Genomic DNA, 13,034 nt, shown 5'->3' with positions numbered 1-13,034 from the left:
ATATTGCAGATTTTAACTAAAAGGAAACAAAAAGTAATACACTTTTAGTAAACCTATTAGTTTATTTTCTTTATTTTTATATAATTATAACTTTAAAATTTAATACATTTTCAGCCCTACAGAATAGAAAATCACAAGATATCTTTCAAATATCTCTGAAATATCTTATACTGTGCTCAGATTCAGATCTCAGTATGAATGCAAACATTTCTCATCATCATGAGAGTCATTGTATAGCACTGTATGCTGCAGAAATGCTCTTACTCTGTATTTGTTTTTTTGTTTTTGTTTTTTCAGTGTAAATGTCTCAACAATCCTATCAATATCTTATCCTATCAAGACTGCAGAGAGTTGTGCACTTAGCTGAGGGCATCTCAGGGTCTGCTCTCCCCTCTCTGTGATGACACTGAGAGACTTAGGAGGAGTTTCTTCCGCAGACCATCAGGCTCCTCAAACTCAGTCTCTTAACTTCTACATGACGTCACTTAATTATCAGTAAGATACTGAATATACTGACACTGTCACTTGCACACAGCAATTTCTGTAATGTTTTTTATTTATTTATTTACTTTTTTACCTCTATTGCTGCTATGTAACTACCATGTACAACCTGTTTGCACATTCTTCTCTTGTACATTCCTGCTCATCTTAATATTTATTAAGTCTACAGCATACTGTCTGCGCATTTTTTATAAGCATTTTATTTTATTTTATTTATCTTACTTTTTCTTATCATATTTATATATAATTTTCTTGTGTTTGTATTCTTTAATAATTGCACTGTCCATGGAGCGGACCTGACTTACACTTCATTGATGTTCATATGCTCTCCATATAACCATGTATGTGACAAATAAAAATCTTGAATACACATTTACTTAAAATATTATTAATTCTGATTTTCTGATTTTTAAAATCAAAAATCAAGTTTTTAAATTAAGTGTTTTTTTTTTTTTTTTTTTTTTTTTTTTTTTTTAAATGCCCATGCGGTTAAAAAAAATAACTTGTCTTCCCTTTAAATTAGATTGATGTATATTTTGATACAGTGACAGACATTTTTACTTGTTTTAAGCCTTAATCCAATTTTGATGGGTCAATGTATCTTGTTTAAAGAATTGGATATTCGTACTGTAAAACAAGACAAAATTACTCAGTAAGAAAACAATTATTTGCAGTGTAGATCCGGTCAGGATGTCATCTATTGGATCATTTGTCTCTGTTGTTATTTTTTTCAAAAATTAACTCTTCCTGATTTATTAAAGAGCAGCATCTGAGCAACACAATCACCTCTGGCTCACTGTAACTAGTGTTCACATTTTATTCATTGTCGTCTGTGTAACCGAACCCTGTTAGTCACATGACCTCTGGCCAGACTCTTGAAGACTCTTGCATAACATGGCTTTGTGTGTGGTGATCTCTGAAAGCTGGTTAAATACTGACAGCGGTTGCTGACAGCAGAGAGCAGCACACGAGTGGAGAACATCACTGACGTGTGTGTGATCTGCTGTTCTGTGATGCTTCATGTGAATCTACAGCTCAAATGTCCTGCTCCAGGACCGTCAAATGTGTAATTACTCCTGACGAAGGCTGGTTTTGAATGGCCTGTCCTGTTTCTGTGTGTGATACGCCACCTACAGTGAGCTGACGGTACTGCAGCGAGCAAATGTAGCTGCCCTGATATTAAGACTAAGATAAGTCTAATATAATTTATATTATAAACTAATATAAGTTTAAAAACACGCTTCATTGCTAAAGAGACCTGCCATAAACTCACAATGGCAGCACAAGAGAATAGAATAGAATAGAATTTCATTATTATTTATTGGTTTATGAAATAGTGGTATGTAACTACAAGCACATGTCAGGGATGTGCAGTGTCACCTTCTGAACACCAGCACATCTACTGGATATTTCATATGAATCATGCGGCTTGTTGAAACACTGTGCTGTGTCTCTTGACTGTACTTTGCCCCCTCAAAATAAGTTCATTCACCTCTCTTATCTCTCATTGATTCATCCGGCACACTTCTCCGCTGTGATGACTCTGACCTACGCATGGTTTAGTCACTAACATATGGCAGATGAACACAATCAGCTCTACATCAAAGCATTCTGGGACAGTATGTCGGGGGAAGAACTATTAAAGGGACAACTTTGTGCCTATACTCACCCTAAAGCCATCAAAGATGAAGATGAGTTTGTTTCTTCACAATAATCCACAAGTAATCAACACCACTCCAGTCCATCAGTTAACACCTGGAGAAGACATAAGCTGCAAGTTTATAAGAAATAAATACATTATTAAGATGTTTTTAGCATAATCCATAATAACGCTTACTCCAGTGAAAAACTGGTCTGGTCTGAATCAGGAGAGAAATCTGCACAGATCATGTCTCCTTTATTTATATAGTGCTTTACACAATACTGATTGTGTCAAAGCAGCTTTACAGTGTCAACAGGAAACTAGTCTGTCAATAATGCAAGAGGACAGTAACAAGGAGTCATTTTCCAGCTTAAGTTCAATTCGGTCAATTCAAGTCAGTTCATTAATGATTCAGTGATGTCATCATCCATTTCAGCTCTCTTCCAATAGTATCTGTACAATCAGTCAAGCGTCTTCAACTGGGCAAGCCAAAGGAACCAGAACTCTATCGGTGACAGATCAAGCAGCATTTAGGAACCAAAACAGCTCTAAACAAATATGTGGCTGGATTTTGATGTGAGAGACAGCGGGAGATGCACAGATGCAGTGCCACATTTCTACAAATCTGATGAAGAAACAAACTCATCCTAATCTTGGATGGCCAGAGGACATTTTCAGCAATTTTTCATTTTCGGGATATGTACCTTTTAGCAGTGGATAATGTACAAAGTTGTCCCTTTTCTGTTTTCTTTTTTTTTTTTTTGAGAGTGTATTATGTAAAGAAAAATACACCCCAAGCAAACTAAAGCAGAAGCTCATCAAGGGTTCTTTTCCATTAGGGGTACAACAACTCGTCACTAAGGCAGTACCATTTTAGGGACACCTTTGCCCTGTATTTACCCGTAAAAGGTTTATATACATATTACTACTCTAAAGCAGTACTTCTCAAACCTGTCCTGGCGACCCCCCCCCCCCCCCAGAACTGCACATGTTGTATGTCTCCCTCATCTAACACACATTATTCAGCTCACCAGGGGTCTCATGTACAAAGACTTGTGTTGAATTCATACTAAAACATTGGGTACGGGGCAAAGCTGTAAATGTGCGTACGCACAAAAATAAATAAATAAATAAATAAATAAAAAACCATCAGATGTATGAATCTCTGCATACACGGGATCCCAAGTTATTCTCTTTGTTCATCCCAATTAATGTGAAATTGAGCGCACATGCACGAGCACAACACCCCACCCTGTCTCCTCCCTCAATGAAATAAATTGTAATGTGGTAATGAGTCCACTTTGGCAAAAGCAAGCAGCAAGAAACTAAACTTTACTGAAAGTGAATTGGAGGTGCTACTATCAGAAGTAGAAATGAGAAAAAAATATTTTATTTGGAACTTTTTCCTCCGGAATTAATAACAAAAGAAAAAAATTAATAAATAAGTGGGAGAGTCTGGCTGACGCCGTCAACACGGTGGGATCTGAAAATCACACTGTAAATGAGCTTAAAAAGAAATGCTCTGATATAAAGGAGGATGTTAAGCAGATAACCGCTGTGCACTGACAGTGTGGGCAGAACAGGCAGAGGTACAGGGGTCAATGAACTTACACCCTTTGAGCAAACTAATTTCCTATTTATTTGCTTAAATTTGGTACACATAATGCATTTAATTTTCAAATGCATGCAATATAGCTGACCAAAAGTAGCCTACACCAGAGATTTTACATATCCATTGCATTTATGGCAAATGTGTTTACCCATTAATAAGGAACAGACTCAAATCACAGTTAACATGTGTCTGTGTTTATTTATATTTATATGGTGCAACAGCAGGAGTGTCCACTGGCCCGGTGTGTCTGGTGTTTCGCTCCCCCAGTGCTGAGGCCTGTCCATCTGGCCGCGTCCTGACCCATGCTGTTCTAGAGTCACAACAGCAAATCATTTGGGCCATCATAGAAATTAACAGTTACCTGAAAAATAACACTGACACACTCACAGACATAAGCCACTTATTAAAGGAATTGGTCGAAAAATGAACTTTGTCTCTGATTACCATTTATATTGTCACAATCAGGTGAGTGTGATTTCACCAATACAACATGTTTCTGGATCAACATCCTTGTTTATCCTTGAACAACATTCCAATCAACCAATCAGAACTGAGGGATAACTTTTCAAGAAATATCTGTTTTAGGCTTATGATCGGGGTTAGGTGCTCCTACACTCTTGTTAATCAGCTATCATTTCACACTGATTTTAGGAATAAATTGTTGATCCAGGAACATGTCTTACTTGGCAAAATCATGGCGACTTCGCAATCACGTTGAATGGCTGGTTGGTTGGGCTGCACATACACTGATCAGCACACCACAGGCCAGGATGTGGCACACCTTGTCAAGGCAGTATAACAGCATACCCCGGTCCTGTCAAGGCAGCACCAGCGACATTTCAGCTGCCCAAACTCCCGCTCTACAACTGACCAAGTGTTTGAATGTGCATCATTGTATCTGCCCTCTCGGTCAGTTTGTGGGTTGGTGAGGGGGGTTAACAGCCACGTCTTTGGTGGATAACTGTGGTCTCCTAATGGGCAGTTGAATAATTACATGCACAAAAAAATAAAAAAAAAACTTTTAGATAGGACCATAACTTTAAATGCATCACTCACCAAGAAGCCACCCATCACGAACCGTGCCAGCTTGAAGCCTCATCCCAACTATGCTGTTTGTAAGGATGTATAAATCATGGGTTGACCCAGGCCACAATATTTGTTAGGCACACTTGTGCATCACATATTATCTGCACATTTATTGAATGGAAATGTTTCCTATTCGCATATGCAAATTCTTCTTCAGATGGCGCCTTTGTAGCAACTTGTGTTTAGTCAATCAAGTCGATAAAGTGTAACCAAAATAATTCTAATGCATTTATTCTTTAATCTCAGATATTGACTCCTTAATTTCAACATTTATTAATACATTTTTAAAATCAAAAGTAGTATATGTTAATATTATTTAATGAATATGAACTGACATGAACTAACCATGAACATTTGTTTTCTAACATTAACAAAGATGAATAAATACTGCAACAAATGCATTTCTCATTGTCTGATGTTAAGTAATGAGACCTTCCCAGCTAACAGAATGTGTTCTAGAAACATTTTGTTAACGTTCTTATTAAGCTCCATTTACACTAAACTTTCTGAAACAAGTAGTAACATTTAAAAACGTTAGATGAACACTCAACTACCATGAACGATGTAGCCTGTAATGTTTTTGTGCTAAAGTTTTGATAACATTATTAAGCACCAAATAACTCTGAAATAATTATTCAATTAATTTATGACTTATAACATTCTATTAACAGTAGTGGAAGAATGTTTGTTCATGAAATATTAATTCTCTTTGAGAGAAAGTTAGCTTTCACTGGTTATTGTCAGTGAAAGAGACGTTCTTAAATGTGATGCATATATACATACATACACGCACACTTTTGCAGCTTTAATCGCCTTTTTGGTAATTTCATGACTTAACTGACGACAACTACATTGTATGCTCAGCTTCTTGTGCGCTTTATTTATGATGAAGATATCAGAGCATGCGCGTAAAGTTTAAGAGTGTGCGCCGTGAGCGCAGTAAAATGGCTCATTGTAAAGAAACCTTATTGACTAATGATTAGTGTTGGGTATCAAAAACCGGTTCCATTTTAGAACCGGTTCCAAATTTCCAAGAACCGGGTATTCGATAAGAAGCGTGCATTTCAGTTCTGCTTAACTCTTTCTGTTTGTGTGCAGCGCACATGAAGCGCAAGCGCGTGCACAGAGAGCAGCGGTCAGCGGTCGCAGTGCGGGTTCCCGGTTTGTGTCCGTTCTCGGACCGTTCCGTGTATTTCCACAGTAGATAGGGTGGCCATACGTCCGGATTTTGGCCGGACAGTCCGGATTTTAAGCCCCCTGTCCGGCGTCCGGCGCAGACTCAAGCCGGACACTCACTTGTCCTCCTTTTTGGAGTTGCGCTGAATCAGCCTATAAAACCCCGCTGCAGAATCTTTATTAGGACGCAGCAGCATAGCGTCCGCCGTAAGATCTATGGTCAAACAAACGATTGGCTGAAAGCGGTGTCAAATAAATATGTGATATATAATTGGTTCAAAACGTAAACAAGCCTCCACATGCTGGCTACTTCATATGATCACGTTAACATGCCGAAACGTCAGACCTCGCTTAATCCGGAATGGACAAAATAGCACGAATTTATAGCAAAAAGCAGTAGAGACGCTATTCATGGATTTTGCACACCGTGTCGCTGTTTTCTGGCACTGTGCCAGTCTGCCAGATTATTTTATTTATTTATTTATTTTATTTCCAGAAGTCCAGAAATTTGATGTTTTCAGGCACTGTGAACTTTGCAAGGCTTTTTTGAAACAGACATCACAATGTCTTGAATAAATACAAATACTGTGAACAAACACTTTTTTGCCTCTTCTGTTACACATAGGTCTACATCAAATTGTCCGGCAATGAATAGAGTAGGCTTTTTCAGAATCACTGTATTATGATACCATCGATATAATGGACAAAACTGTATTACGAGTACATTGTAGTTACGAGTACACCAGAGTCCTATGCAATTATTCTTGCCTCACTAAATGCCGCAAAGTGTCCTCCTTTTTGGTGTTATGGAAATGGCCACCCTAACTGTAGAAAAGGTGACAAAACTGACTTCTTTCATATTTATCGACCAGTATGCAGAAAACTACGTCAGTATATCATCATAAACACAGGAGTTTTTGTCTTAAGTGAACGTAAACAGATGAGAAAGAAAACGCATGTGCAGTATTTTTAGATCTGCGTGTGTTCGGTGTTAAAGAGACAGCAGCCTATAAACGCGCTGCCTGTCATTAATGTTAATCAAAGAACAAAAGAAGATCATTCACTGATCTTGACTGAATATATTTAATAACTTTAATCTATATTTTATTTATGAAAAGAAAGCTATGCAGTGTTTTTAAAATTTTAATTACAGTTTCTGTACCTGAAATTCGGTTCAGTTGCATTTATTTATGCTATTAATCGATTTGATTGTTCCTATTTTATTAATGGCTGTTTACTTGTCTTTAACACTTTAATATTTTAAATTTATGTAAATCTAGTTGTTTTTGCTGTGGTATTTTTTTTTTTAAAGCATAGGCAAAATTCCTCTAGCAGTGTTCTGTAGGCTGCTGATTTTTGCTCATGTTATTCAGCTGAATGCTTTGTAAAAAGACAAAGAATAAATGTTTGATATCTAAATGTTTGACTTATTTTTTATATATTGGATTTTTTATCTTATTGGAATCGAAACTAGGAATCGATAAGAATCGGAATTGATAAGCAGTATTGGAATCAGAATTGATAAAATTCAACCGATACCCAACCCTACAATGGCCATGAATTTCATTCTTACATGGGAAGCATAATAATAAAGTGGTTTGAGCGCTTCATTTTTCATCATCTCTTCTCATGATCATGTTAAAATAATCTTAGCGGTTGGTAATTTTCTTATATAGCATATGATATTATATAGCATTTCATTTTGTTTGATTTTTATATAATTATTAATATGTGTTGTTATTTTTATTTTATTTTATTGATTTTTTATTTATTTTTTATTTCCACGGTATAAAGGAGAATAAGTTACATTATTGCTACAAGCTCAAAACTCTGAGTGTATGTTGAGTGTATGTGAAAGTGCTCGGAGGCAGTAGGAGGTGCGTGAGGATCTTCAGGTGGAGCTTCAGCGCCGGTGAGGAGGAGGAGGATGCTGGAGGAGTTTATTCATGCGTCAGCGGCACCGCAAGCAGCTCTCACTCACTCCAGCAGCTGTAACTCCACACTTCCCTCCAGCAATGGCCAACGCAGGGCTGCAGCTCCTCGGCTACACTTTGGCTTTTCTGGGTTTTCTGGGTCTCATCGCATCCACAGCTATGGCCGAGTGGAAGATGTCCTCATACGCCGGAGACAACATCATCACTGCGCAGGCCATGTATGAGGGGCTCTGGCGCTCCTGTGTGTATCAGAGCACTGGACAGATGCAGTGCAAAGTCTACGACTCCTTACTGCAGCTGCCAGGTAGGAGCGCAATCAGTGTGTGTGTGTGTGTGTGTGTGTGTGACCCGCTTCTTGTCCAGACAAGTCAGGTGAATAGCGCAAATTCTTTAGCAGATGTTTAATACGATTACTGAAAAACCTCAGGATGTAAGAGTTAAAAGTTAAGACGGAGCTGTATTTGTGTAACAAAATGTGAATACAAAAAAATATGTGTCCATCCCTCAGACACTGAAACAGAAAATATTTACACACTTCTCAGAATCAAACAGTATGTTTACTGGCATCATTGACATGTACAGCTTAAAATATTAAACTATATAAATCAGGTCATATCAGTTATTAGAGTTATCTAAATCTAAACCCATTAAAAAAAAAAAAAAATCTGATTTTCATTACTGAAATAAAATAAGCAAACGTAAACTAATTATTTTCTTTTTTAATAAAATTATCTTTATTTTAGCTAATTGTCAATGTAATGTTTCTTATTTAGTTTTAACCCTAACCCTAACTAAAATTACTAAAACTGAAAAATAAAAAATAAAAACAACATTAGACATTTAAAAACAACAAAAACTAATTAATAAAAAAAAACATCAACAAAAGTACTAAAACTTTAACTAATATATATGTATATATATATATATATATATATATATATATATATATATATATATATATATAACAGACTATATAAAAAACTAAATCAAAATCTTTTAATAGAACTATAATAGTATATCAATAATAATAAAACAACACTGATACAAATAGACAATACAGAAGACAAATAAACAGTTAAAAAGGATTTTAAAAGAAATAGAATAGAATCTAAATACTATGATTATAATGTATCAGATTATGATATGTATTACATGTTTTTTGACAAAAATAATAACACATTTGGGGTACAAGTAAAGATTTCTTTTTAAAAGCATAGTAAATCATTTGATAGGCATTTTCATTTTTCATTTTAACCCATTATATATAATGGGGGGGGGGGGGGTATCAGTCAAATAATTTTTTACTTTGTATATTAAGTTTTGATTTTTTTTCACCCAACAAACACAAGGATGCTGATAAACACAGGGCACAAGACTCTGGCTTTCTCCGTCTCCTTTGAAGCTCCTATTAAATAACAAAAGAGAAAATACTGTCAAGTTCAACAGTATGATGAATAAATATTAATGGTGACACTTTACAATAAGATGCAATTTGTTAACATGAATGTATTAACTAACATGAATGAACAAAAACAATACATTTATTACACAATTTACTAATCTTTGTTAATGTCAATAAAAATAGAGTCGTTCATTGTTCCTGTTAGTTCACAGTGCATTAATGTTTACAAACACAACTTGTGATTTTAATAATGCATAAGTAAATGCTGAAATTAACATGCTGTGGTAATATTGTTCATTATTATTTATGTTATTTATATACTATGTTAACTAATGTAATTAACTAATGAACCTTATTGAAGAATGACCGCAGATGAGGCATTTAGTGCATGGCACTGCGACCAACTTAACATTTTACAGAGTCGCTCGGTTTTTCAAAACAAGATCGGTTATCGTCAATACCGGTATATCGTGGCACCCCTACTGCCAATACTGAGACTCAAACCCATGAACTTTGGGTCACAAGGCCGACTCTCTAACCCTAAGGCCACAACTACCCCCAGTTACATGTTATGTTATGTTATGTTTTATGTCATGTTATTTTATGTGTGTCTGTCTCAGGAGAGGTTCAGGCAGCTCGGGGCTTCATGATCACCTCTATCTTCCTGTGCGGCGTCGGTCTGCTGGTCGCTGCCGTCGGCATGAAGTGTACCACCTGCCTGTCTGACGAAAAAGAACAGAAGAATAAAGTGGCTGTGGCTGGAGGCGTTCTCTTCATCATCGCAGATATGTTGCTATTCACTCTCTGTAGAATCTCCTCAGTGTAACTACTACTCAGAGGCAACCATTAGCACTCGGTTTGTGAGGGTGGATTTCATCAGATGTGTTGAGTAAAGATAAAACGGATATGACACACTAAAATAAATTATGCAAAGTCTACCGAACATTTTTCAATGCATTACACAACTAATTATTTACTTAGAATTACTTATAAAAAGTGGGTAATGTGAAGTCTTAGTTGTTATTATTTGTTTAAAATAGCAGATGTTTGCAATGAACAAGAAAAAAGTTACATATCAGCACAGCTAATGCTGAATTGAAACCCAAATTCACATATTTGCTCACAGCCCAACCTCACACTCCGTCCTTCAGCTCATTATAAACTTCAACATAACACAAACTCTTTTACATGTCAGACCAGCAATTGTTTGAGTACCAACACTCCTCAAAATGTCTACTTTTGTGTTTGACAGAAGTTTTGAACTTGAGTAAATGATGACAGAATTGTCATTTTTTGGGTAAATTATCACTTTAACGAAGTCTGGTAAACAAAGTAATTAAACTATTAAAATAGGTCTGTTTCTGTGCAGCATGTTCATGTCAGATCTCTTCTTATTTCTACAAGGGTTTGCGCTCTTGTTGCCACCAGCTGGTATGGAGAAAACATAAGGAAGAATTTCTTTGATCCATTTACTCCTACAAATGCAAGGTGAGTGTCAGGAGTTTACTCTAGTAAAACACTGAATGTATTAAATGTATTATGTGTGCTGTAACATGTGAGGCTCTATAAATATATACATCTAACATCTTCATTCTTAATTGTTCAATAACACATGTAAATATGAATTTACTGAAGTATTATTAAGCAGTACTGATTTATTGATGGTAGCCATCCAAAACTTGTGAAAACTGTTACTGATGCAGTAATGTCCTGAAGATTGGTGTCTTTTATCGCTGTGAGTGAAGCTCCTCTCACGTGGTGTGGTTGAATGCTGTGGTGAGGTGGACGTTGTGAGCTGATGTTGGTCATGTTCACAGATATGAGTTCGGGAAGGCTCTGTACGTGGGCTGGGGTGCGTCGGCTCTGACCCTCATCGGCGGGATCATGCTCTGCTGTAACTGTGCGAGTAAACCCGCTGGGAAATCCTACCCGCCTCCTCGCGCCGCAGGACGACCCGGAACCGACCGTGTGTGAATCCAGTCACAAACAGCTCATGAACACTGCAGCATCTCTGTCTGCTAGTGATGTGCCAAGCAGCTTTGGCTTCCTCGATGTATTAATTGTTTCATTGCCAAAACTTCTAATGTGGTATTAAAGGACTAGATAAGCTCTATCAGTGTGTTTCAATATTCAATAAAAATGTCTTGATAAATGCATTTTCTGCACTGATTTTATAAAAAAAAAAAAAAAAAAAAAAAAAAAAAAAAACATTGTTAGGTAATAACTCTTGGCTTAAAGCTGAGGTGTCCATGGTTTCTTGAACATGCTTCCGGTTTGCCACTGGTCAGTCACACTGATAGCTCCGCCCCAAACTCAAATCATACCTGAGCCCTGACAGGTTGAGTCTTTAGCTATGATTTAATTCAAATTAAACTCATGTGAAAATAGTTAAAATAAATAGTTTCCATTCCTTGTTTTCAAGAGAACAAAATCATCACTTATTGGTAAATGGTGCAAATTATCACTAATAATAAAAAGTTGCTGCATCCGGTAAAAAAACCCCAAAAAACAAGTTTTCTTGTCTTTGAATGCCTGATGTTTGAACACAATCATGTGTAATTACCCCAAATCATTTTAATGACAGACTCTAGCTCAGGCAGAATTATTAATTAATTACAGCATTTGAGATGGTGTGCGATGAGATTTATTTGCTGGTTAGTCTAGTAATACAATCATATCATTAGTTCAGACAAAGTCACTTTTGTCTTTTGTTATGTATCCAGGAATTTATCTGGTAAATGTTTCCATCGTAGTTTATGCGTGTGTTTATTTTTGTTGAATACAATGTTGAATTATTTCTGAATGAAAAAATAAAATAAAATAAAAAAATAATGATCATACACCTCAGTTGAGTGCATGAGTTATTTTTTTATGCACATTTCAAAATTTGATATTCATCTAGGTGTTTACAGCATTCTTTTAAGCATATCCCAAAATGTACATAAAATATGTGAATAGAAACACAGCTAGTGTGACAGTGTTGGGCTGATCGTAATCCTCATACAGCGCTACAAACTACAAATGACTCTGAACATCCAAAACTGACATCAGCTTCATGTTTTCACTCACTATCAACAGATGTCTGGATGATTGTTTGGTTCTCAAACAGTTGTCTGTGTCTGACTCTTGAGCTGTTTGTTCTCTGGCGTGTGTGTTTGTTTGGACACGCTCCGGGTTGAACCTGCACAGACCTGCACCACATTCCTCACACATTATCCATCAGAACTGAAGAACAACAGAGTTATGATGGAAATATGTCCTCCAGCATCTCTTCATGGACGTGCTCGTATAAGAGTGAAGGCACTGAACTGTGTTTCTGGAGAAACAGACGTGACTCAGGACTATCCATAATCTCAGAAAACTCACTATTAAACGCACCAGAAATCACAGCATCAACACAAACAGAGAGAAAGAGCATGTCTTGTTATGAATGTTTGTCTATAGGTGTGTTTAATGTGTTTGATGGCATTAGATCACACTCCTATGACGGCTCATAATAATGTCACTGGGGCTCTTACCTGTCCGTTATACTGACTAGACTCTGATTTATCTGCTCACACCAGTGGATTTTCTGACATTCATCTAAATGAGCCATGTGTGTCATCTGATCACAGTAGTGTCTGTATTTTGTCTTCGCTTTTGCCAGTGTTTTCATGATGCACTACATCATGTTCCCCACAC

The 13,034-nt window shown here is 36.6% G+C and overlaps 1 protein-coding gene across 1 annotated transcript; it reads left to right on the top strand.

Annotated features, from left to right (window-relative positions):
* The first annotated feature begins 7,813 nt into the window (after window positions 1-7,813).
* cldn1 (claudin 1) lies at window positions 7,814-11,466 on the top strand. The gene is made up of 4 exons (XM_019120068.2): window positions 7,814-8,255; window positions 9,974-10,138; window positions 10,757-10,841; window positions 11,171-11,466. Exons 1-4 carry the CDS (start codon window positions 7,964-7,966, stop codon window positions 11,325-11,327), a joined length of 699 nt encoding a protein of 232 aa, XP_018975613.1. The 5' UTR covers window positions 7,814-7,963; the 3' UTR covers window positions 11,328-11,466.
* The last annotated feature ends 1,568 nt before the right edge of the window (window positions 11,467-13,034 follow it).

This window comes from Cyprinus carpio, unplaced genomic scaffold (assembly GCF_018340385.1).
Source record: "Cyprinus carpio isolate SPL01 unplaced genomic scaffold, ASM1834038v1 S000006580, whole genome shotgun sequence".
Lineage (NCBI taxonomy): Eukaryota > Metazoa > Chordata > Actinopteri > Cypriniformes > Cyprinidae > Cyprinus > Cyprinus carpio.
Note: the sequence above shows the minus strand (reverse complement) of the source record. Positions and strands in the feature narration are given on the sequence as shown.